Source organism: Bemisia tabaci, chromosome 1, assembly GCF_918797505.1.
Source record: "Bemisia tabaci chromosome 1, PGI_BMITA_v3".
In the NCBI taxonomy this organism is placed as follows: Eukaryota; Metazoa; Arthropoda; class Insecta; order Hemiptera; family Aleyrodidae; genus Bemisia; species Bemisia tabaci.
In genome coordinates, this window is record NC_092793.1 from 33,632,389 (window position 1) to 33,658,007 (window position 25,619).

General features: G+C 40.3%; 1 protein-coding gene across 8 annotated transcripts in view; it reads right to left on the minus strand.

Annotated features, from left to right (window-relative positions):
- Positions 1–25,619, minus strand: part of LOC109029726 (myocyte-specific enhancer factor 2) — a 428,152-nt gene that overhangs the window by 11,234 nt on the left and 391,299 nt on the right. For 6 of the 8 annotated variants that reach the window (XM_072300129.1, XM_072300136.1, XM_072300140.1 and 3 more), the window contains 7 exons: positions 12,962–13,202; positions 7,007–7,210; positions 6,133–6,291; positions 4,981–5,116; positions 3,604–3,812; positions 1,905–2,056; positions 414–562 (listed from right to left, as the gene is read on the minus strand). In XM_072300129.1, the coding sequence (XP_072156230.1) occupies positions 414–562; positions 1,905–2,056; positions 3,604–3,812; positions 4,981–5,116; positions 6,133–6,291; positions 7,007–7,210; positions 12,962–13,015 (1,063 nt within the window). In that variant the 5' untranslated portion in view covers positions 13,016–13,202. The remainder of the gene's footprint in view (positions 1–413; positions 563–1,904; positions 2,057–3,603; positions 3,813–4,980; positions 5,117–6,132; positions 6,292–7,006; positions 7,211–12,961; positions 13,203–25,619) is intronic. The other 2 variants (XM_072300154.1, XM_072300150.1) reach the window with 2 other exon arrangements.

Here is a 25,619-nt window from a genome sequence, read left to right on the forward strand (position 1 = left end):
AAAAATAACACAAAATTTCAATAAATGGGTTGCAGATGTATTCCCGAAGAAATTTGTCCATTCAAATATTGAAAGAAAACAAAACTGACTGACAAGGAAAAATGCTAGTCTTACGTTCTGATAACCTGTCAGAAGGTTGGCTGCCCATTTGAGCCCTAAGTCTTCGATGAAATGTTCTGTCCACTCTCTCTCTCTATACAAATACTATAATTTGAACAACATTTCGCATAAAGGAACTACTATTTCTAACTCATTATAGAATCAATACAAGTGCCTTCACTTTCCTTAGGTAGATAAGTGCTTTCATGTCTATTAATATTTACGCACAAGCACACAGTTCTAATCCCAGCATCCAACACTGAAGTTCCACAAAAATGAAATTTTATTAAAGAGTGTTAGATCACGAATGTTACCTAGAGGATGAGGAGAGAGGAGATGTGAGGTGTGCTGCTCATTTTGAGGAGGTGATATCGGTTCACTTTTTATGCTCACAGAGTGCGGCGACAAAGAGGGTGATGGTGGAGGTGGTGACGAATTTGATCCGCCAACATGAGTGAAGCTGCTGGAAAACAGAAACACTGATTAACAAAGACATTTCCTTCATATTTCACCATCAAAAATTTACGTGCATTCTAAAAATGCAGGAACAATGCATTCACCTGCATTCCCTAGGAATGCAGATGTGCAGGTGAAACCATTGAAGGCGTTATATTTGAGAAGAGAACAAGTAACGACATTATTTTTGGGGAAAGGAAATGGTGTGATGGGAAGAAAATAGTGAGGTGCACAGTCTTATGTAGACAGCAATGTGAAGACGTAGAACTCTTAGCATTATTGAGTTTCCCCGTAAAATATTTTAGAAACATTGCCATTGCTGGGAGCAGAGAATTCCCATTAATAACTACATTCCTGCTCAGAACAGCAAGAGTCAAAGCAGCAAGGGATCGCATCTCTGATGAGGTATTACATTGTTTTCTTCTTTTTTTTAAAATGTAATTGAGATGTTGGGTGTAAAAAGACCGCTTCTCAGAAAATCTTGTTCCGAGATATAAGCGATGAGAAGTTTGGATGCTGTCCTTGTCAACATGTTTGAATAGATGGTGTTCACTTGCTTTTTGCTTCAAAATGTAAGTCCTTTAAAAGATGCCAACAGTTGCAATTCTTGTTTTAAAGTAATTTTGTGGTTGAAATAAAAAATTAAAGCTGTAATATGAAGTGCCCTCTGCATGAAACGAGACAAGACATTTAGAACAGTTAAGTTCTCTTCATTAGTTAAACTTTCTTTAGGCTTATCATGTCTTTTGACATACTGCAAGGTAAGTACATATACATATGCCCTTCCTGACTCATTCTTCACCTTAAAACCAAAAAAATCATACTAAGAAGAATGCCTTTTGTGCATAGATGTTATATCACAACTGTCTTGACATTGATTCTGATCAGATCAATATTTGTGATTAAACATAGCAATGTGATAAACTTCATCAAAGTATCTGCAACTGAGGGGGGTGATAAACTTTTGATCTCGTCAGTATCATCGTCTGGCTATGAGCAGCCACCGCTGACACTAGCAGCTTGATGGCAAGTGCAGGCCGACTGCAAAAGCAGTGATGATGAATAATCAGATCCCATGAGATACGTTCACTTACTCAGTGCGTTGCAACTCATACTCCTATAAAATAATTCATCTTGTGCTCAATTATAATTTGCTTAAATTAATATTAATATGTTAATTACGATGTTAGTGGAGTGTATGAGAGATGCGTAGACCCAATTTATGCAGAAAGGCTTTCTGCACCCAACGCATCAAGCGCACTTATAAAAAAAATGGCATTATTTAATTTTGTAATTTTTTTTTTTTTTTTTTTCCAAGATATATGCTCCATATGAGCAGTACAACTTACCTTGGGTGAGCATTAGGGTTCCAACTAAACGAGGCCAGGCTTAAGTCAGCAGAATTACTTGGAAACATGCCTGCAGGATAGACAACAGGTGTTGATAGTGCTACCACTGGAGTGTGTAACACAGAGTTGGGTGTGATATTATTACTACTTGCCTGGAAAAAAGATTCAACCAATCGTAAGTCAAATTAGGGTCGGAGTGAGGCAAAAGGATAAAGAAAAGAACATGAAAAGTATGCTTAAAAAAACGGAGATGAAAATTAAAAATCAATTCTCCTAAATTTACAGCTCATTGTGCTCATATTTGAAAAAAACAAATCAAACTGAAAGAGTTTTTGATGCTATGAGGGAAGCAGAATAGATTCCTGTTCAAATCTATATGTAATTGCATTCTCTACACAGGATGTGCCAGACCACCTAAGCTAGGCTTTTTTTCTATTAATTCAAAATACATCATCTCAGAGTTTCCTTCCCTGCAGTATCCCTCAGTTGGTACAAAAAAAGGCCTCATATAACTTTGAAAATCGAGGTTACTGTCACAATTTCGAAATTATTTTGTCCAAATCAGAGAGTAGGGGAAATTTTAACTTATACTAACACCAGAAAGTAAAAAATCAGTCCATCACTGTCGGAAATACTGACTTCCAAAGTTGAAAGACATAACACTACATAGGTAGTTTGCTAAATGGTCTTGGAGGCCTTAGAAAAAGGAGTTTTTATAGGCTATCAACCCTGAGAAATCTTAGTTTGACGACTTGAAGCCCTTTAGAACCTTGCTGGTGGGGTGCTAGACAAGCCCTGGACTTGCTAATTGTAAAAATTTAGCACCTCTTCCTTCCCCATCATCAAGATTTTGGCGGGTTTGAGACCGTCAAATTCCGAAGTCTTGGGGTCAATTGCCGAAGAGAACACTTTATTTATTTATTTTATTTATTCAATTAAGTACATACAAAGCTGTTGAGACTGCTTATGGTGCGTGTCAGGTGTTGTCCTCAAAAACACTTCATTTAAACACATGTACAATAAAATTTACAACAATAATAGGCTAGTTTTCAATTGTTGAGTATTTAACAGTTATATACAGAAATTCTTCAGAGACAATCTTCACTCAGACATCTCTGTATTTAGCTAGACTATTTTCTCAGATCTCTACTTCAGTTTAAATACCTAGCATTTTATTGAGCAGGGCTCTGTCCCTCCACTTTAAGAGACAGTATTTTGGATGGGGATGAACCAGATTTTGAATATTTGAGACTTTTAAAGAATGAAAAATCAGGTTTATAAATTGATGTAATGTAATGATTATTTTGAAAAAAAAGAAAAAAAGAGAAAAAAATTATTCCTAAATATTTTTACAGCTTTTAAAGGAAGAAGGTAAAATTTTATTCGATGCTGAGTTCTATACGCTGTTGCTTGTGTAAATTGTGTAAAAAATTATTCAATTTTAAATGTTTCTTTCGGCTAGGGGGAAAACTAATTTTTCGCCCTTCATCTAAAACATACTATCGTTGTTTTGGAGGAAGTTAGGATATATAACACCTCGAGGCGAAAAGAATCTGAAATTTAAAAATGTTACGTTTAGCTGTTGTTATTGAATTTTTTATCAAATTTTTTATCATCCATGGGTGAAGTTTTAAGCAAAAAGATTTGTGAAGAAAATTTTGAAGTTTCTCTTGAAGCTTTGAAAAAAAACAGGGCATACCTCTTCATGTGAATTAGGAATTACCAGTCTCAGATTCGCTCTCTGTGTAGACGGCAGAGGTGGTGAACGTCTGGTTAAGGATATTTTTTGGGGTATGGAGTGTGGAGGCCCTGACGGAGGCACGCCTGGTGAAGGCGACCCTCCTAGAACCGGAGAGGAGTTGCTTGGATATCCATTCGATATTTCTGGTAAATTACCGGGAGGATAAACTGCAAAAATATTGGTTTAAAAAAGAAATATTTAATGAAGAATAAATAATATCTTAAACTAAGTTAGTTGACAGTGAATTTCTTGCATTTACAGTAATAACTCACTCCATCTTGGCTTTTTTTGTGTTCGGTTCTGATTGAAAGTGGGATCACAATTTCCCCAAAAGTATTACACCTTTTGCCCAGTTTTTTTTTCTCATTTCAGTTGTGTTCTAGTGAATAATAGCGGGTTACCGTGAGGAAAATAAAATTTTACAGTGAGAGAAAACACCCTTCTTGGAATTCCATCGCTGCATAGAAGAGATTCGACGTCAGTTATTCATTCAAACTAGACTAGTTGTGCTCTATTGTATACATTCAAGGAACCATGTCAGGATGAATAAATACTTAGCAAACATACATTATTTTAGAAACAATCAATTTTTTTGAAATTGCACATCTCGTTGTCTCCCGCACACTGGAACGTATATTGATTGCACTTTTTTAGTTTTTCTTGCCTACATTTTATTTGTATATAGGAGGACCATCACATAAATTTCCCTAAAATTACTAGTGATTTTTCTTCACCCTTGTGAGAAAAGACTCTGAAATTTTCAGACTAATTCGTTAGACGGTTCTCTTATGAAAAAATGAAATGTTCCTAAAATACTGAAACAGCTCAGACAAGATAAATTCCTTCCAGCTGGAATATAGCTTCTATGGCTCATAATAATGCATAATGTATCAATCAAAAAATATTCTACAATTTAAAAAAAAGAAAGAAAGAAAAAAAAAAACAATGAGAGCGATCCTAGGAGGGAAAATTGATTGGTTGCATCAATAAAAGAAAAACTGTAGGTATTCTGAGAGGTTGATAATTGTGGTTTAGCAAGAGGAACTAATACTTCAATCGTAAGTGGGAAATGAACAGAGAAAACGGCTGTACATTATTTATTGTGGATAACTTCATCCTCCACATTAGACTATGATGATCTCTTCCACCTCAGTCTCATTGGTGATGATGCATCATGGACAATTGGAACAAACACATTAATCTCTGCAAATTGATGAGACTGAGAGATATTTAATCATAGTAGGCAATAAAGTTATCAACAATCTTATTAACAGTGTTTAGAGAGAGGGTTATATGGTTTTGGTTTTGGTTTTTCAATCAAAACTAGAGTCTTACCAGGGTCTGCTTCTGATGACGAGGGCCTTGGGCTAACATTACTGCTCTGTCCCATCAAAGGACTCGCTTGAAATGGACTAGAGTCACAGTATCCAACAGGTCCTGTCACGGGGAGGGTATAATTTGATGATTGTACCTAAAACAACCAAATTGGAAAGGGATATTAGGCTCAGTCATTTGCGAGCAGAAACTGAAGTAAGTAGTCAAATAACAATGAACACTAGAAGTCTAACAAAATATGTTTAAAAGCATGTCTCAAAGACTCATTCGGGTAACTTTTACTCTAATTTAGAATTTTTTAAAGGCCAAAGTGTAACAAGAGATATAATCAAGCATTTAGAAACTTAGACTACTGAGGGTAGGAGAGAAAAAGGTCAGGGATATTTTAATTATTTCACGTGGACATTCTTAATGTTTCAACCTACATAGCAAGAAAGATATTAGTTTCTGGCGAAATACTTTTCAATTAAGTGAATTTTGATCAATTAACTGAGCTTCCCGCAAAGAACACCTGCTATCGCAAGATGAGAGTACATGAATTTATAATTATTTTGCAATCCAACTGGGTTAAGCAATTCACTGTTCATAATGCAAAACTTCGATGCTTCGTTTTAAAATCATGTTCTTGCACTCTGCAAGACAGCAGACACATCTGCAAAACATTGTGGATTCAAGCCAAATCGGCTTGAATCCACATTTCTACGAGGTTTTTGAACCAAAGTGTGCAAAACTTATTTTCCTTGAAACAAGATCAAAATCTCGTTTCTATACTCTGGACAATTAGGTTCCTTCCAGGATGGCAATAAAAAATAAGCTTGATAAAGATTGGTGCTTAAGGGAATTTTACTATGTTCATGGTAGGTAATCGGTGACTTTCAACTTTCGATTAAACTTTAGAAGAAAAACAAATTATTTTCAGTTTTAATACTTTTACCTTGTAATAAACCAAATCCAATGTCAGGTACTCCATGAAGGGTGAACTAAGGGTGAATTATAAAACTAAAAACGCTACCAAGTTAGGTCCTGGCTTCAAAAATTTTGACTGGGAGACAGGATTTAATAGAACATTAACAAGTTTTCTACTTTGAAATGAAATAAATTGTACATCAAGAGTCTACAATTTGATAAGTCAAACAAGCGGTTACAACTTACCCTATTGTTTGCCATCTGATTTCGATGCATCATCATTTGAAATTCTTCATCTACTTTACTGTACTTTTCATTTGTTTTAGGGGTTAGTTGATCCGAGTCATTGTCCGGGCTATCTGGGCTGAATGAGCCGTTTTTATGTTCCTTCTTATTGAGTGCCTGCTCATGAAACAAAATGCAAAGTCACAACTAAAAATATATGTTTGAAAAATGACAGATTGATTAAGAATACAGCACAAAATTAGGCCACAATTTCTTCACATTCGTAGTTCGTTGAATTTTATAAAATATGCTTACAACCTTGGAAAAGAAAATTTATTATCTCTCCACATCTTCTGGAAAAATTTTGAAAACTTTCAAAAAAAGAAAAACAAAACACTAAAATTGTGGCCCAAATCGTCCCAAAATATTGTAAGGGGATAGGAGAGTAGGGATCCGAGTTAACCAGATAAGAATTCCAGTGCATGTACCTGACCTGAACACTTCCCTCTAAGTCTTTCACCTAGTCTGCGCGGCCATCCCCCGGATTACCGGGGGGGGGGGGGGGGCGGCGGCGGCGGCTCTTCAGGGGACTCCTCTGAAAATGACTCTCCCACATCGAATTTTAAGCAGTTTTAACTTTAGATTTGTGCACTATTTGAGTGTTCAAAGGAGGACTTCACCTCTTTACTGTACTTTTTCTGAATTTTAAGTACATATCTATGTCCAAAGAGCGAATAACCGCGTACCTCCATTTGCGACGTTGTTTCATGAAAGAATAAAACTTGGATAAGTAACGGGAAAACGAGAGTAAAAATTCATAGTTTCGCTGCAGTACATTTTACTATGACGTGCTGTTCAATGTTCATCAGGACCTAAAATCAAATTTAAAACTTACCTCGATTATATTTTTATTGGTGAGCGACTCATGAGGCTCATTGTATTCTGTATATTTCAGTAAGACCTTGTCCATGTCTGTGCTGGCGTACTGATACAATTTATTTGAGCTGCTGAAAATTATTAGGGCGATTTCACAGTCGCAAAGTACACTTAATTCATACGCCTTTTTCATCACACCGAACTTGCGCTTGTTGAACGTCACCTACAAAAGTAATAGAAAAACGATAGTTAATGGCAGAAAATTTTATATAATAAGATAAAAAGTACCTGAAGTTGGTAATGTAAGATAAAGATAAAAAGATATAAAAAAAAAAAAAAAAAAAAAAAAAAAAAAAAAAACATCAACCATGGTTCTGCCACGAACACAGCAGATTTAAACTTTGAACATCCCCCTCTTAAGACGACATTTCCTCGACTGCGAACTTCAATTCGTCATATTTTCTAATTTGTTCGACATTTCTAGGCATTTTTCATGCCGCAGTTCTCGTGAAACATTTATTGAAGCAGCAATACCAACATTTCAATTTTGAGAGTATCCACGCGTTTCCCGTGGGGCTACACACTTGTGTATTCTGAAAGCGAAGTATTTCAGTTATGATATGAGGGGCTTGGAGGACAAGGCACGTGAGTGCAAGTATCGAAAAAATTGAGGTATTAATGATTTCAAGATAAACTAGTCTTATTCCATATTCTGTGAAAAAAATTCGCTCCCAAATTCTAATTTTTGAGCATTAAAAAGTCAGTTTGAACTATCTTTCCGTCATAAGGATCCACGTATTTCAAAACTTCGAACACATATTTCTCGAAATAGCAAAAACTGCACTCATGTATGCGCCTTGTCCTCCAAGCCCCTCATCAGTCATGACTCTCTCTCATAAGTACCGCTCTTCACTTTCATGCAGGGTGTCTGCGGGTGCGTTATCATTCATCTGAAGTCGCAAAGGCAACAAACCTACCGGCCGGGGAGCGCGAATATTACCTATCTATTAAAAAACAACACTTATAAATCTCGCCTGCAAACTTGGAACTTCAATAAAATCAAAGCGTAAGCTTACTGACAGATGTCGTCTGCCGTTCAAAGTTAAGTTAAGTTCGCCGTTAATTTTACTTCTTCGGCTACAGACATACTGGGGAGCGCGAATAGTGATCGATTCGATTAATCTTGCGCCATGAACTTTGATTGAGCCTACAAACGACTTCGTACCACTACAGGTAGGTATCGCCAGTCTAAAGTTCCCCTTCAACTTGCTGCATAGGCAACATACCTACCAGGGACCGCGAGTAGATATCGATTTGAAAAGCACGGACAATTTCAATGTCGCTCCATGAGCTTAGATTGAACCTATAAACGAATCCGGGGACCTATCGGTAGATATCGTCCTTCATGCCGTGCCTTGCTTACCATTTTTCTGGCATCATATGTCATGTGAGGCTCCATTCGAAGTTTTTACAAGATATTTTATCACCCGAACTATGGCAAAATCGCAATCTGAGATGCATCCGCTTACGGGAATTCCGTATTTTCAGAATTGTGCCGGTGGTTCTTATATTATTCTCATTTGTTTTCTTGGACAGGTGTATTTGATAAATTAGTTTGTTTAACAGTTGGTAGCAAGTACAACGAATACAACTGTAGAAACATGGAAATGACGTACAATTTGAAGTTGATCATTTGCGGCTATTAAGATGTAAGGATGTCGGAATAGTCACTGCTGGACAAAAAAAATGACAGAACTGCAGGGCCGGATTCACCTACTTGCCGCCCATGGGCCGCCTATATTTTGCCGCCCCCTTCTCATTCGTTTTGAAACATCAATAAAAAACATCGAGTGAACGTGCCAGCGGAGAAGGTATGCATAAGACGCGTTTACTCGTGTTGAACACATTTTTTGGGAAAGCCCTGTCAACACTACTAGCAAAAGGTCACGGAACTGTGCGCGAAAGTTAAGTTTCGTAAACCTATCTCTAATGGACAAGGCCTTCCATTCATAAGAAATGAACGGAAAAATTATGAAAGAACGAACACAAAATTTGGTTTAATGATTTTAACTTCCGCGCCGCGCCGACCGCACCGTGTTTGGCGCAATGCGCGAAGTATTTACGCAGTCTTGTAGGCGCTATGCGTTTCACGCTGACCGCACTGTGTTTGGCGCAATGCGTGAAGTATTCACGCATTCTTGTAGGCGCTATCCGTTTCACGCTGCACGGTGCGTTTTAAACAATTTTAATGCGGTCAACATACCACCCGCGATTTTTTTGCGGAAATGTCAACTAGAAGGCCTACTGATTGAGGAACAACAAATCGCGAAATCTGTGATGGGGCCGTTTTTGAGAAAATGCGATTTTTCGCTTTTTTGGTGGGAATTTCGGGTCAAGGCGCTGAAAAAGTCAAGTTAGGCTGTTTTTGTAGTTCGTGAATGCATATCCTATACATTTTGAGTCAATCAAGTAGCTATTCGTGCATATTGCCCAAAATTCATATCCTTAAATCCACGACTTTTGGGTTTTTGGGGGGTTAGTCAAGGAGAAATCCGAAAAAAAGAGGGTTAACCCGGAACAAATTGCTTAACAAACTTTTCCTACGTAAACTTCTTCAGTAGGTCCTATTGAACAACATACCAAAAGTTTACCACGGTTCGCTCCCGGAACACCCCCCCAAATTGCCTAAATTTCAAAATGGCGGCCATAATAAGGCCTCTGGGAGTTCGATTTTTTTAAAAATACGCATACAGTGTCATGTGAGGTGTCAATTCCTATGTAATTTTGGTCGTAGATTTCAAATATGAAGTAAAAAAAGTCCCTTGATCAAAAGGGGGTACCCCAAATCCAAGATGGCAGCCAATTTTGAAAGTCAAGAGGGTGGATTTTTAAAAAGTTCGCGTGATAAGGCAAGTGAGGTATCATTTCTTATGTAATTTTGGTCGTAGATTTCATTTATGAAGTCATAAAAGCCCTCAAGTCAAAGGGATTGCTCCAAATGCAAAGATGGCGGCCAGCTTTGAAAGGCAGGAGGGTGAATTTTTGAAATGTTTACGTGACATCCCTAGTAAAATAGAATCAACCTGACGTTTCATAAACTACCCTGAGTCAGACTAATTCAGGCTGATATCAATCTGACTCAGGGTAGTTTATGAAACATACCCTGACGTCAGGTTGATTCTATTTTACTAGGGATGTCACGTAAACATTTCAAAAATTCACCCTCCTGCCTTTCAAAGCTGGCCGCCATCTTTGCATTTGGAGCAATCCCTTTGACTTGAGGGCTTTTATGACTTCATAAATGAAATCTACGACCAAAATTACATAAGAAATGATACCTCACTTGCCTTATCACGCGAACTTTTTAAAAATCCACCCTCTTGACTTTCAAAATTGGCCGCCATCTTGGATTTGGGGTACCCCCTTTTGATCAAGGGACTTTTTTTACTTCATATTTGAAATCTACGACCAAAATTACATAGGAATTGACACCTCACATGACACTGTATGCGTATTTTTAAAAAAATCGAACTCCCAGAGGCCTTATTATGGCCGCCATTTTGGAATTTAGGCAATTTGGGGGGGTGTTCCGGGAGCGAACCGTGGTAAACTTTTGGTATGTTGTTCAATAGGACCTACTGAAGAAGTTTACGTAGGAAAAGTTTGTTAAGCAATTTGTTCCGGGTTAACCCTCTTTTTTTCGGATTTCTCCTTGACTAACCCCCCAAAAACCCAAAAGTCGTGGATTTAAGGATATGAATTTTGGGCAATATGCACGAATAGCTATCTACTGGCACTTGATTGACTCAAAATGTATAGGATATGCATTCACGAACTACAAAAACAGCCTAACTTGACTTTTTCAGCGCCTTGACCCGAAATTCCCGCCAAAAAAGCGAAAAATCGCATTTTCTCAAAAACGGCCCCATCACAGATTTCGCGGTTTGTTGTTCCTCAATCAGTAGGCCTTCTAGTTGACACTTTCGCAAAAAAATCGCGGGTGGTATGTTGACCGCATTAAAATTGTTTAAAACGCACCGTGGCTGATCACAATAACCGCACTGTGTTTGATGCAATGCGTGAAGTATTCGTGCAGTTTTGTAGGCGCAAACATGTATTACATGCCGATTGCTGCGCCGAGGGCTTCTCCTTTTCATCTCAAGTTCTCATCATAATTTCTCCCTAAGTCAGGCCAAATTGTGTGTTTGGTTTCTCTCTTAACTCGACTAATTAAAGGTGCTGTCTGTTGTATCACTGGAAGACGCCAAAATTAGAAATTACTATACTCTCAGGAAATGAGAGATTTTGTAGTCTTTTCTCATTTGTAATTTTTTTTTAAATCCGATTTTTTTTTATACCCACATTTAAAAAAAAATTGCAAAATTTGCCGCCCCTAGATTTGCCGCCATGGGCCGCGGCCCATGTGGCCACCCCCTTAATCCGGCCCTGCAGAACTGGTGAATTTTTTCTTTCAACTTTCCATTGTTTCGTAACCAAGGGACGACAAGTACTGAATATACTTAAAATGTCACATGAGAGACTCAAAATGAAAATTTTTCGTGGATCTTTACGGTTACAATTTAAAGAAGAAGAGGAAGAAAAAAATTCATTTAACTTGAATGTGACCCCGTACATAGTTTTCACCTCTTTTAGGTCCTTCTTCAGCTTTCAGGTGTACACCTTTAACTTCCTCTTGCGCAGTTTGCTTGGACCAATCTTGCACCGGGTGAAAAAAAAAAAGCACGAATCCGGCACTAAACGTGGTTTTCTAGCCTACATAACACTTCATGCACTTGGGCAGAACGACGTATGAGCTTTCGAGCGCTACCAAGTTTTCTTTGATGAAAAACAAATTTCCTGAGAGACTTGTAAATTCTTTCTACCAACTTTTCAGAGGTTATTATTCGTCGTTTGATTCAAAATATTTGAAAATTTCAAGGAAAAATATTCATAAATTTCTTGAAAATTCAATACTTTATCGGGGGAAAGGCAAAGAGCCTGTCAAACAAAGAGCCTTATAATGCCCCTGTTTTGGGAAACTCAGGAAATATTTTCAAATATGACCTAAACGATACCTTATGTAATGAGACAATTCGTCGGTGAAATTTTTAGCTGGAGTCCCGGACTCGTTTTGCTAAAATAGCGTTACGGAGTTTCCAACTTTTACCACTAAAAAATTCTAATATTTTGTACTTCCTCAGTCGAAAAAACAAATTACGTTGATCTCTTTTTATTTTCTGAGGCTGCCTCAGTGAGGGACGATATCATCATTTGTTGTTACTGCGCTTTGAAACAAAAAAAAGGGGTCGACTAAAGCTGTTTTTTCAACCAAAGAAGTTGAAAATATTGGCATTTTTCAGTGGTAAATAATGTAAACTTAGCAACGCCGCATTGCCGAAACGAGCTTTGAACTCAAGCTAAAACTTTCTCTGTAGGATTATCTCATCATTAGGTTCGTTCAGGTCCACATTTGAACATCCCTGAGATTTGGCTGCAGGTGCTTAGACACAAAGCCATTAAATAGAAAAAAAAAAAAAAAAACAAAAAAAAAAAAAAAAAAAACATCCCTGAGTTCCTCGAGAAAGGGGCACTTATGATACTGACTCGTGGAATGTTGATACGACGTTTTCCCTCGGACTGTTATTTAGACACAGATATCTCCTCTTCCGATCTGAAGAAGGCACCAAGCATAGGTGGATCCAGACACCTCAAACGGAGGGGGGCATAAGGGAGGTCCGGGGGGGCGTCCCCCGGAAATTTTTTTGAAATTTTAAAGCATCTTATATGCAGTTTGAGTCGATTTTTTTCATGAATAGGTGCCAAATATAAGCGCCCTTTCTTCCTTCTTTTCTTTTCGGACGAACGGGGGAGGGGGGGGCGTGCGTCCCGACCCCCCTGGATCCATCTATTGGGCCAAGTAACGATGCTCCTCCCCCGGGCGCGGACTCGAGAATCAAGATGAAATGGAGCTCACCTGACGGTTGCGTTCGTCCGTTATTCGAGAGATTTGAATTTTTTTACGGCCCATGGCGGCGGCGGCGGCTGCGGCTGCGGCGGTGGAGGCTCCGACAGTGAAGGGGAACGGGGAGGACGAGGCGTGGGCGTGGGCGTGGGCGGGCGAAGATCCGTTACCGCTGGCAATTCTGGCGGCGGCGGCGGGCCGACAATCACTCCAGCCACGAAACGACAGTTCTTCTTCCTGATAAAACCAAAATCTGTGAACAAAAAAACAAAACCCAAAAATTAATACAAGACAACCTACAATCCGTTCCTGCAACAATCTTCAGCCACTGGAGAGAACTCCTATTCATCGTTGAAATTGACAGACAGAGCGATAGACGTAGGGGACATGGGGAAAATGGAGCGATCCTATTGGTGGCGGCGGGGGGAGAGGAGATGAAGTGACTAAAGGCAACACCACAAGCGACTCTATAATAATTAATAAGTAAGTGATGTTATGAGCGTTTGAAATTAAATGCTTGTTTTTGAAGCTGGCAAACTTTCACCAGGGCCGGATTCACCTACTTGCCGCCCATGGGCCGCCTATGTTTTGCCGCCCCCTTCTCATTCGTTTTGAAACTCGATAAAAAACATCAAATGAACGTGCCAGCGGGGGAGGGGTGCATAAGACGCATTTATTCGTGTTGAACACATTTTTTGGGAGAGCCCTGTCAACACTACTAGCTAAAGTTCAGGGAACTTTGCGCAAAAGTTAATTTTCGTAAACCTATCTCCGTGTGGACAAGGCATTTCATTCATAAGAAATGAACGAAAAAATTATATAAGAACAAACATAAATGTGGTTCAATGATTTTAACTTCCGCCACCCCGCCGCGCAGACCGCATTGTGTTTGGCGCAATGCATGAAGTATTCCGACAGTCTTGTAGGCGCTATGCGTTTCACGCCGACCGGCTGCTGAACGCACTGTGTTTGGCGCAATGCGTGAAGTATTCATGCATTCTCGTAGGCGCTATCCGTTTCACGCTGACCGCAATGACCGCACTGTGTTGGACGCAATGCGTGAAGTATTCGTGCAGTCTTGTAGGCGCTAATATATGTTACATGCTGATCGCCGCGCCGAGGGCTTCTCCTTTTCATCTCAAGTCCTCGGTATCATTTCTCTCTAAGTCGCGCCGTTGTAGGCCAAATTGCGTGTTTGGTTTCTCTCGTAACTCGACTTATCTCAATAAGTCGAGTTACGAGAGAGTTACAGCACCCTCAGGTGCTGTATCTTGTATCGCTAAGAGACGCCAAAATTAAAAATTACTAGGTATACTCTCAGGAAATGAGAGATTTTGTCGCCTTTTCTCGTTTGTAATTTTGTTTTTATTAATCCGATTTATTTTTTATACCTACACTTTAAAAAATTGCACATTTTTGCCGTCCCTTAGATTTGCCGCCATGGACCGCGGCCCATGTGGCCACCCCCTTAATCCGGCCCTGACTTTCACTGCGTTTTTCTCGAATTTTGAATTTCACGTTCTCTAACTTAGAAACACAATCTAGGGGCCAATTCTTGGAGTGTTGGTGTATTGCACCAAATTATGAAAAATTAACCCCTCTAAGCTGAGGTGCAGTTACAATAATACGTATTATTCTCACCCTCACCCTTTCTTTTCTCTTTCGGTCCGGCTTAGCCCGACTCCAACCCTGCTCCATCACTCTAGTCTAGATGGCTCGTGCTCGTTGCAAAAAATTAAATTTTAGTCAAGTTTTCACACACTCAATACTTTCTGTGGACTTTGAGGTTTCGGCAAGAAAAACATGTTGCTGTACAAGCTCAAAGCTGTATGTTCGCTCAACTCCAATGTTTTTCGTCTTCTTTTTTTCTTTTGCAAATCACACTTGTTTCGATTTCGCTAAACGCTACCGAATACTTTTACACGGACTCGTCGGGAACTTTCAAAGTCGGAGAGACGAGAGAGGCCTGGGGGCACGGTCCCCCGTAGGTTCGCGGAGCCCCAAGAACACTTCCAAGATCCAATATCTTGTTATTGCGAGGAAGAAGAAGAAATTTAGTGGCATTCAATTTCATTTTGCATCTCCGGTTCTGCGGCGCGGAGAGGAAACGATGAAAATCCCCGGAAAACGATGGAATAATGTAACTTTTTCTCGGATGAGGGCCGAAGTTGGGGGAAGGAGGTTAGATATACGCTTGACCGACGACCGCCCTCGCTGATCACGTCAAGACGACTTTCATCCCCCTGGGTCGACCCTGGATTTCTGGATCGATGGATCGCGCGCGGTTCCCAAGGTGTATCGTCCGACTCATTTCGATTCTGAATCGCCCACTTGGTGCGCGGGCGCGTCCGGCATTAACCACTCATCGACATTCATTGGAACCCGCTATTCATTTATTCATTTTAATGCCACCCTTGCCGGACTCGCCCGGGAAATCCGGTTATCTTCGATCGCTTCCAAATTCAACGGCTAGGCTCCATATTTCATGATAGTTTGAAAACCAAAACCGAGGAATTTTCAAGCACAACTGCCGCCAAAATCAGTCGGGAGTATAGTTGTGACAGTCATACTTTTTTATCCCACGAAGGAACTACAATGTCCGGCTCATTTAAGTAACGACACATCAGCCATTTGCCATCCAATGTAGATAGGTATTTTCATAGATGAGCCTGCAGAAATTACAGTTTTTTATTGCAAAAGTGGCCTAAATTAATTAAAGCAAAAAGAACCACAAAGAAGCACTTAAAACCTGTGTGCATAAATCCTTTTGCTTCACTTCGTTTGTGCGTAGTACCTTGGCATAGATACGTTCGATCGGCAAAATCAAGAACTTTCTAGGACTTATCAAGGACTTTCAAAAAACGAAAACGTTAAGGCATCGGCATGCCTAAAAATGTACGTTGCCTCTTCGTATATATTCATAATTTGCTACCAATACTGAAGGCGGCAAATATATACATTTTAAAATTCCGCAAGAACGGGAGAAAAACCAGTCTTTCAAAAGTGGTAAACAGACGATGGGATGCGAAAATCAAGGACTGCTTCCGAGCGTACTTTGGCAATTTATCGAGAATTAAGAATACCAAGGACTTAAAATATTACTATGGTAATTTAAAAAAAAAAAAAAAAAAAAAAAAAAAAAAAAAAAAAAATCAAAGAAATTTAAGAGCTTTGTGCGGAAAACTTCTAAGGGTGCTCTTACCCTTATGCCACTCCGAGTAGGAGATGATTTGACATTAAGGAATTCTCAAACAAATACGAGCTTAACGTTTGGCAACGTTGTTACGTCGAAAAATTGTTCAGTTTTGCGGACTGTTAGACCTTCAGTAAAGTGATAACGTCTACTTTCAGAGTGTTATTAGTTTCTAAAAAATATGTAATTTTTCTGTAGCGTTGCAACACCAAGAAAATTTTCATTTTGCAATCTGAGAAACCTTTAGAATGGGAATTACATCTATAACAGAATATTTTTAGCTTTTTAAAAGAAAATCAGTGAATTTTCTCAATTTATGAGCTTGGAGGCGTTACTCATCAGCTGGCCCTCGTAAATGCGTCGAAATGAGAAAAGTCGCTTGCTTGAACAAAATTTGCTTCCATGAACTACGATCTCTTTCTTGAAGACTGTCACGAATCTTCCTCTACAGTACTTATAAAATCACGAGAGTAACGCGTAACGCATAACGCATAACGCTTGAGCAATCCGCAACCCCCTCCACTCTGCAGCCCATGCTCCACCCTCCATCCCTCTGGCACTAAAGCACGGGAACCCTGTACATACAACGGCTAGACCGCGCAGAAGGCGTAGTGTATTATGATATTCGCGTTTTAATATCTTAAAGAGGTGAGTTGTTTTGCTGTGGAATAACTTTAAATCAATCAGTTATATACGAGTTTTTCTACTTGCATTGAAGAGAGACCAACCGTCCGGCAAAATGGATGACATTTTAGTAGATCTCATTTTTCAAAGGCTCATTCATATGAGCTCCTATACCTAAGGGCGAAAATAATGCTTCAAAAATGAGTCGAAGATAATAGTTCCTCACTGCGAAACGCAATTCAAATATGCTTGGGCATTAATTGCACCAAATGAGGGTTTCGACAAGTGTGTGTGACAGTGACACTGAACAATTGAGCAACAGATTCTGTCATGCTCAATGACTATTTTTGAAAATTGGCAAAATGAGACTTCGGTAATTTAAATAAATGTACAACTATCATCAATATACATACATAAATACATTTTAGGCGCGGCAAGCTGCCAGTCAATCAATTAATTGTTTAAAATGAAATTAAATGGAGGAAAAGCAGTGTTGCCAGCTTTATGCGATAAAACGTGGCTTGAACATTCAGACGCTATCAAACTTCTGCAGATAAAAAATCATTTTTAGGTAAGCTTGTACATTTTTTTTATTAGAACGTTTCACAGACTTTGATTCGCGGATAAATCTCGTAACTAGAAAAAACTTGAAGGGAGCAATATTTTGACTTTTCTCAAAAATAAATAATTCATCGGGAAAAATTTGGCAACATTCGAGTGTTGATACGACGCTCTTCCTTTGCATGGTCGAGATGACGTCATACGTGTATTGCGCCCTGACAAATCAATTTTAAATCTTTATCGTCAAGATTCAAAGTTGTTTTCCGGAGAATGCGGTTCCGCGAATCTTACTTTCACGTAAATATTGATGAGAAAACATGCATCGTGGTGCATTTCAAACGTCCCGAGGTAGGATTTCTAATAGTAGCGAGTAACAATAACACTCCCAAGACTCATGGTAGTTTTTAAAACTAAAATTTTGTGAACATTTTCTTCGTTTATTACTTGAAAACATGTGTTCGCATAGGGGTGGAAAAGACAGCATTCCGAACGTCATTGGATAAGCAAAAACTAAAAATGTTTACCCTCAATTAAAATTCGAGAACAGCCTTATAGGATTTCTAAAATTTAAACATTCCTTCTATTTACCCTGTTCAAAATTTTCTGTCTTCTCAGTTCATCGCATTCGGATCATCGCAGTTTTTCAAAACCACAAACAATAACTTCCAGAGAAGCTTTGATCAGTTAAATTGTTGACTTTAAAGGATTTTACAAGACACTTTCAGGGATGTTAACATAGAATGTCAGTTACTTTTTCGAACTGAGCATTCCTTTGTTAGACGAGCCGTGGAGGGTGGTTAAGGTGCGGCAACCGCGGAAAGCACCCCTCGACCAGCGCCGAGCCGACCGAAGGGGGAGGGAGACGGGGGGGGGGGCGAGAGGGTGACGGGCGGCGAGCATCGAAGGCTAATTGACGTCGGACGTTGGACGTGGAGGTGCCCGGGCGGGAGGGGCGGCAACGTCCCTCAGTGGGCGGAAATGACAGTGACGCAAGGACTGACGTCAGCAACACGTACATCCGCTCGAGTCGCTAGGCAACCGGTGTGACACTATGGTAACAGAGAAACTTAAGATCCCTCGGATGATAAGAGCTCCCGGGCCGCCCGGTGCCCGGTCTCTCGCTCCCGGTGAACCACGTGTGCCCCGTCAAGGTCGCCCCCTCCCCCCTAACTCACCCCCCCCCCCCGGACTCGCCGAATTTCACTGCGCCGCGCCCCGGTTGAGACCCTCCGCGATGAGCCTTTTTCGGTGCTTTGAACTTTCATCCTTTCACCTCGAGAACGTTAAAGCTCTTCAGACTGCGGCAGGACGAAAAAAAAAATATATATATGGACTCTTCAACTAACACCACGTTTTATTTGATAACAATATTCGACATAGTTTTAGGTCAGGCATGTTTGTCTATACAAATTTTTCATCCTCCCCCGGTCTCCAAAATTTTTAATCGACAAGATTCAGTTATGAGAAGAAGAAAGATAGAGAGCGATATTACACGCGGGGAGAGCAGGGGGCAAAGGGAGTCGCCCCCTATAGTCAAGCACAATGTTCTATATTCTTTACACGGAAAAATAGGATGGTCGTCACAACAACTACCCGGTTCGTTGTGTCCTCCACCGCGGTAGTTATCGCAACTACCGCACGGTAGCTGGCGTATTTTTAACCAGCCGCTGGTTGTGACGACTAGCCTTATTTTTCCCCGTGTAGGGCTCTTTCCTACGCACGAATTGGAAGCTTCTAAGAGGCTCACAAATGTAATTATCAACGCATGCCTTTCAAAGTCAAAGAGTTTCTTGCAGGTCTGCTCGAAAAATCAAAGATTTATGCCAACTTGAGAACCCCAGTTTGGACGTGGAGAAGAATGTTTTGATTGATCCTTTGCTGAAGCTCAATCAACGTGTATCGAAGGATAAAGTTTCTTCAAATCAAAGCTCTGAGGACCTGTAGTTGGAGCGGAGCAGAGGCTGAAAAAGAAGACTAGGGTGAGGAGAGAGGGAAGGGATGTAAAGTGCCGACGTGAGTTCAGCTACCTAAGATGGAGCTGGACCACCACCAAGCCGTGCAGGGGCTGCGCATCTCCGGGAGCTCGAGTGCAACAGATGATCCCTGACAAGGATGCCTAGTTGCTGAGAATATTCGCCTCGTCGCTCTTTGCGTGTGTGAGGGCTGTAGGGACTCAGTGAGAGCTGTATTCGTGGCTGTTCCATAAGCAGCTCTTTTCCTCTGAGAGACCCCGGTATTGTTCATAGGTATTGTGATTGAGAGAATTTTTAAGGGAGTCTTTAACGTAGCATCAAAATAAGGCTAATTTTCACGACCTTGGAGTGTGCAATTGTTGGTACCCAAATCAAATTCTACGTGAAATTTTGACGAGAAATCATGTGCCATAATGCTTTAATTCCTATCTTGTCTAGTGGTCCATTCAACCAGAAAGGAGAGGATTTTGACGAGAAATCATGTGTCATAATGCTTTAATTCCTATCTTGTCTAGTGGTTCATTCAACCAGAAAGGAGAGGATAATATTAATATATGAATAATTTGCAGGTGTCAAAAAATTTGTGAATTTCATTTCCAAGAAGAAATCACAGAGTGAATTGAGTATCAGAATATCCTTGGTTTCTAAAATGAAACAAATATTTGAGGAGATATAACTGATTGACCTAAAATGCTAAATACATGTGTTAAAACGTAAAATGTCACCTGATGACGTCACAAGGCGGAAGATTTTGTAATTTTCAAATCTATTTTCCTCCCAATTTCCCGTATCAGAAAAAAAATAATGAAAAATACTGCGTACGCGTCTCATCAAACACTCTCAGATGCAGAATGTACCGCGATCTTATCGATGTCGATTTATTGCGACATCATCGGATAAAAAATTGCGATAAACTGTGATTTGATCGCAAAAATTTACAATAAAATAGCTGTTCGGCGATTCATCGCGATATAAAACATCGTGATTAATTGAGATAAAATTCCGATTTTATCGAACGCGATTCTATGAAGATAAAATTGCGACATGATTGAGGATATTCGCCCAAATTTTGATGATCCTAGCGATTTTATCGCCAACAAATCGTAAAAAATCGCAATTCAATTTCGAAAAATCGCGATCTTTCCGTTGAAAAATGGTACTAGGGCGGTACGATTTAACGGGAAGTAAATTGATGGAACACAACAATCAGTGGCGTGGCGTGAATTACGATGTATCGATTGTTATGCCATTTAAACCTATAAAAGAGGATCAATAGACAGGGTGTTTGCAGCGAACACCTTAATAATCGATTCTTTACCATAGGTTAAAACGGCATGACAATCGATACATCGAAATTCACGCCACGCCACTGACAACAATTCTGATGGCAAGAAATGTGTTTGCCGGTTGAAATGCGGCATCAGAAGCCCGGGGTGGAGAGGAAGAGCCACCTGGTCTGGAAGATCTCCTCGACGCGACGCGACGCCTGCGGCCTGAACCCGGGGCCCGGCCAGATTTCCTTGCGATCCACGGCTGGTAGCTCCAAGCTCGGGGCCGCGGGGGCCACGAGTCAAGAGGTCTCACACCCGCCCCCTTCCAACCCCTCGCCGCGATTCTCTTGGACCCTCGCGGCCTCCGTCTCGTCTCAGATGTATCTATTCGAGCAGTCACTGCTCGCGCCTACCCATTCCGGGTTAAAGGTGACTTCCCGGTCGACGGAAACGTCTCCCTACTCGACACGGTCGAACCCCTTTGCGGAGTGCGGATGTGCCGTGCTTTTTCACAGCATCCGCAGCGACGAAACAGTTCCTTCGTTTGAGCCGAACGTTTGCTTTTCTGTAGGCATCTCACTTTCGATTCGTACAACTCAACTCCTTTTTCAGTTCGGTTCAACCCAGACGTTCAACTTTTAAATTCGTTGGGCGAACCGAACGGTTCGATAGGTACGGAACACCCACCGTTTAGCCTTTGAGATAATTTTTCTTTTCTTTCCCCCTCTTTTTTTCCAGAGAATTTTTACTCTCTTTCGTTCATAAGAAAAAAATAGGTATAAAAAAATATCGCGATTTTGCCAGAGCCAAATTTCTGAATTTCTGTGAGTAGCCACGAAAAAAAGGGTAAGGGCTTAAGCCCTAACTGTTAAATTATAAGGATGTTTCCAATTAACTGTGGTAGTACCCCAATGAATCAAATTACTAACCCATATGTTGCGTTACTACCAAAATTAATTGGAAATGGCCGTATCGTCCGACAAATTGGGGTAGCACCATACTTTTTCCGTGGTCCTTCGTGCAAAAAAACAAAGTCAAATCCGTGCTCGAAAAATTTCTGAAACGCAGAGTGGTAAAAATTGTGATCGTAGGTAATTCGGAGTTATTTGAGATCATAAGTTCGGCTACCATTTTGGGCCCCAAGAACAGTAAAGCCCGATCCAACCTAACCTCCAAATTTACTTAAATGTTCATACTCTCTGTATCCAGGCTCTTGAGTCGCAAGGATCGGCCATTTGAGTGATGCACGTGAACCGACGTTTTTTCTCCGTGTATGTTCGCTGCTGAGATCTGCTCTGGACGAAAAGCAGGGAACTTATTACTCGGCCGGTCGGGCGGAAGCAGAGCTTAACAACGATGGTGTTGTCGCGGTCCGGGGGGTGCGGTGGCCCGGGGGCGGGGCGGGGTGGGGTGGAATCGATGACCTAGTGGGGTGGTGGATTGCGAAATGAGGTTAACGACGCGACCTTGGCAGGTGGTCGGCTATGCGATGCGGCTCTGACTGTGAATTACAGCACTTATTGCGCCTATGCACCCCTGGGGCTCCACCAATACTGCCGTGCTAAGGAAGAACGCCGTATGAGCATTCGAGAGTTGCCAAATTTCCTTCAATTAAATGCTTATTTTTGAAGGAAGTTCTGGATATTTTTCCTTGAAATTTTCAGGAACTTTAGGTGAAATTGCGAGCAAAATCATCTGAAAAATTGGAAAGAAAATATTCATAAGTTTACCAGGAAATTCGTGTTTTATCAAATGACATTTGGCAACATCTGAAGGCTTATACGGCCGGCGTGCCTCCTCAGTACGGCAGGATTGGCATCCGTCATCCGAGCCACCGGCCCCGTGTTTTGGCCACCTCACTCCCCCTCCCCCTCCCCCGCTCGCTCTACGAGAAGACCAGCTCTTACACGGGGTGTCTGAAGCATCGACGGGAAAAATTTACCTGACTTTCGCGGGTTTTCTCTGTCCGAAATTATCGAAATTCCCTTACTTTGTACGTCAATAATTAGCACATAAAGAACTGTAAATTAAAAACTATCAGCAGTAATTTTACTGCAAATGACAAAAGCAAGAGAAACTCTTCTTCCAAGTTCGATAAGAATTGCAGTTCCTTTTTGGAAATTATTCCTCTAGATTCAATATTTAGATTGAGACTCTGAGCGCTGAGCCACGAGCCGGACTAGACGATTTTAGTGGTGACGTCACGGAGCGATATTGGTGGTTCGATATCTCGAAAGTCGAAATGTGCCCCAACAAACAAACATAACCTCCAAAATGAACAATTGACGAAATAATGCTAAAACTAGCCTGAAACCAAACAATTAATCCATGGGACTTTAAAATTATGAAAGGTACTCATTTACCAAAACGTTTGAGATCACAATCACAAGAGTGATGTGTAAAATAAACTCGTAATATCATAGACAGCCATCGAGCGAATACCCCTACCCCCCTGCCTATATCCCGCAGATTCCTCCATGTTCGTTTGTTGGGGAACGTTCCGACTTTCGAGGTATCGAAATTATAACGAGATGTGACGTTACACGAAATTCGTCTCTTGTAAACTGCTTGTTTTATTTTATTATCAAGTGGACAACGCTGATGTTTTCCCATATTTCGAGTTTACAGATAGTCCAAATTTCCAGTTTTTTTCCATAACATTCCTAGACTATTTCCTGATTCTACTAGCCACATAATTCCCTAGCTATCCCGGTTTTCCAGACCTGTGGACACTATGGTTTCAAAGACATGACGCCATGTATTTTCGGTCCGACCGATATGATGCAAATTTTTCTATTAGATGTATTACAGTGAAAAGATTGACTCTACATTGATCATCGAAGAATTTCATCGCATACCAGCCGTATCTGCATAGGGTATGTATTGAAAAGAGTCTATCCCTTTAACGAAATGATTGAGGGTTAATTTACGCCATGAAGAGACTGGATCTCGGGTAATTTCATTTTAAAAAAAAATAAAAAAGAAGAAGAGGAAAAAGACTCCTCCTTGTGTAGTACCACAACTGAAGTAGTCTCTTGGGTAGATTGGTGCAGACTGAACGTTTTTCCTCCAACACATTTCCAAACGTGGCCATATTGCTAAACTGTGTTCATGCGAGAATTATATCGAGTGAATGAGTCGTGTATACGGCAGAATCTGCAAACATCTAATTGGCTATGGAGTTAAATGCAGCCTAGAAGCCCAAAGCCTCGCACGATTCCTAGTAAAATCTCTCAACTTCCGATGAGTGAGATGACAAAAATGGGTAAGATTTTCACGCAATAATTGTTGCCAATTCTTCTTTCACACGAGATCTTACAGCGGAATGACATGATCTACTACTGGGAGATTGGCGCTTTAGGAGCCCATGCTAATTTTTTTAAAAAATGTTTACTTTATTTTCTCTTATAATAGAGGAGTTCATAAATCTCGGTCGTCACTGAACGGTAGCAATACAAGAGGAACAATAGTGACTAATTGAATTTTGGAAACTTTTGAGCCGCCATTGCCGTAACCGGGTAAGAATTTAGTAAAATTTGAAATGATCATCAAAACTACTTGATGAAACATGGTAAAAAAAAGTAAAATTTGAAATGATTATGAAAACTACTTGATGAAACATGGTATGCAGCTGTACCCTCAAACATGAAATGTCACCTTCCCCGACCGAAATATTTTCTACCCATGACGCAAATTCAGAGGAATTATTATTACCGTGACCTCCGAAACTCTGAAGGGTTTGAAGGTTCCAAAAAGTACGCTGCAGACGTCATTTACTGACTTTCATTTTTGGGAAAAGTCGAACTCTGAAAATAAGGTCTTATTTGGACTGACCGAACTGCACCTGGAATCTTGTCTAAGACCACCTAATACCTACGATGTTCCTGCGTCGCGTCTAAGTACATCGATTATTGCAAGGTGATTGGCACCGTTTTCCATCCGCTTGAATGCACGTATGCGTCTAGGGCAGTCAGCAATCGCGGTAACATAAATGCGACATGCAAGATAACTCGCCAAATTGCAATGATTCGCATCGACAAAGTAAAAATTTCATTAGTAAAGAACTGCAAAAGCGCGATCTCGGCTTCGGACGCCTTCAAATCCCAGCGATACTATCCGCTTCGCCTTCGAGTTAGTTTAGTTGCGTGACCAAACCAAACCCAACTGACTTTAAGATCAGTGAAATAATTACGCGTGCTTACGAGCTGGTACCATGCATCCAAGAAAAAAAAAGGTCTCTTCAAATTCAAAGCATGATGATCAATCCTTCTTTACTACCAAATTTTTACGATTGCTTATACGAATAGTTTGAAATTTACCTGCGACTGCTAATTGCCTGTGAAATATTTAGAACAACTCGAGTCTATCGAGGCAACCTGCCTGATGTAGAATCGATTATGTATTTCGGCGAGAATCCCTCGAAACTATGAGATTCAATATTGAAGGTATTATCTCTAATTTTTCATCGGCAACAATGCTGAATGCACCTGTATCGACAGAATATTGGAGGCTCCACTATTTAATTTAAAGGTTAAAAGGATGCTGTTTTTTGTAAGAACACTCCTTAATTGAACTACATTTTACGGTGAGGAACTGCAAACATTAGCTAATTCGAGATACAGTATACGTGACATAAGTTTCCCTATGCGCTTACAGGGTTGACATGATTTTTTCATTTTCAAATTCCCTGACTTTTCACTGACTCAAAAATGTTATAATTCTCTGACTTTTCCTGACCTTAGAACAAAATTTCCATCTATTTGTATATATATTTAAAAGAAAGAAAAGAAAAAAAACTCAGACGTTTGCGAGACTTTGAAGGGTAGATGTGTCAGAAATTCCCTGACTTATCTCACTGATTCCCCGACTTTCCCTAATCTTCTTGGATTTCCAGACCACTGGGAACCCTGGGGTAGTTGCCTTTCATCTTTATTGTTATAAATTTAAGATGTAATGGTGCGGACACAAAACGCGGAACTATCAGAAGTTCCAACATGCGGTAACGACTAAGCTCGTACGAACACCATTGAAAACTATATGAGAGCGAC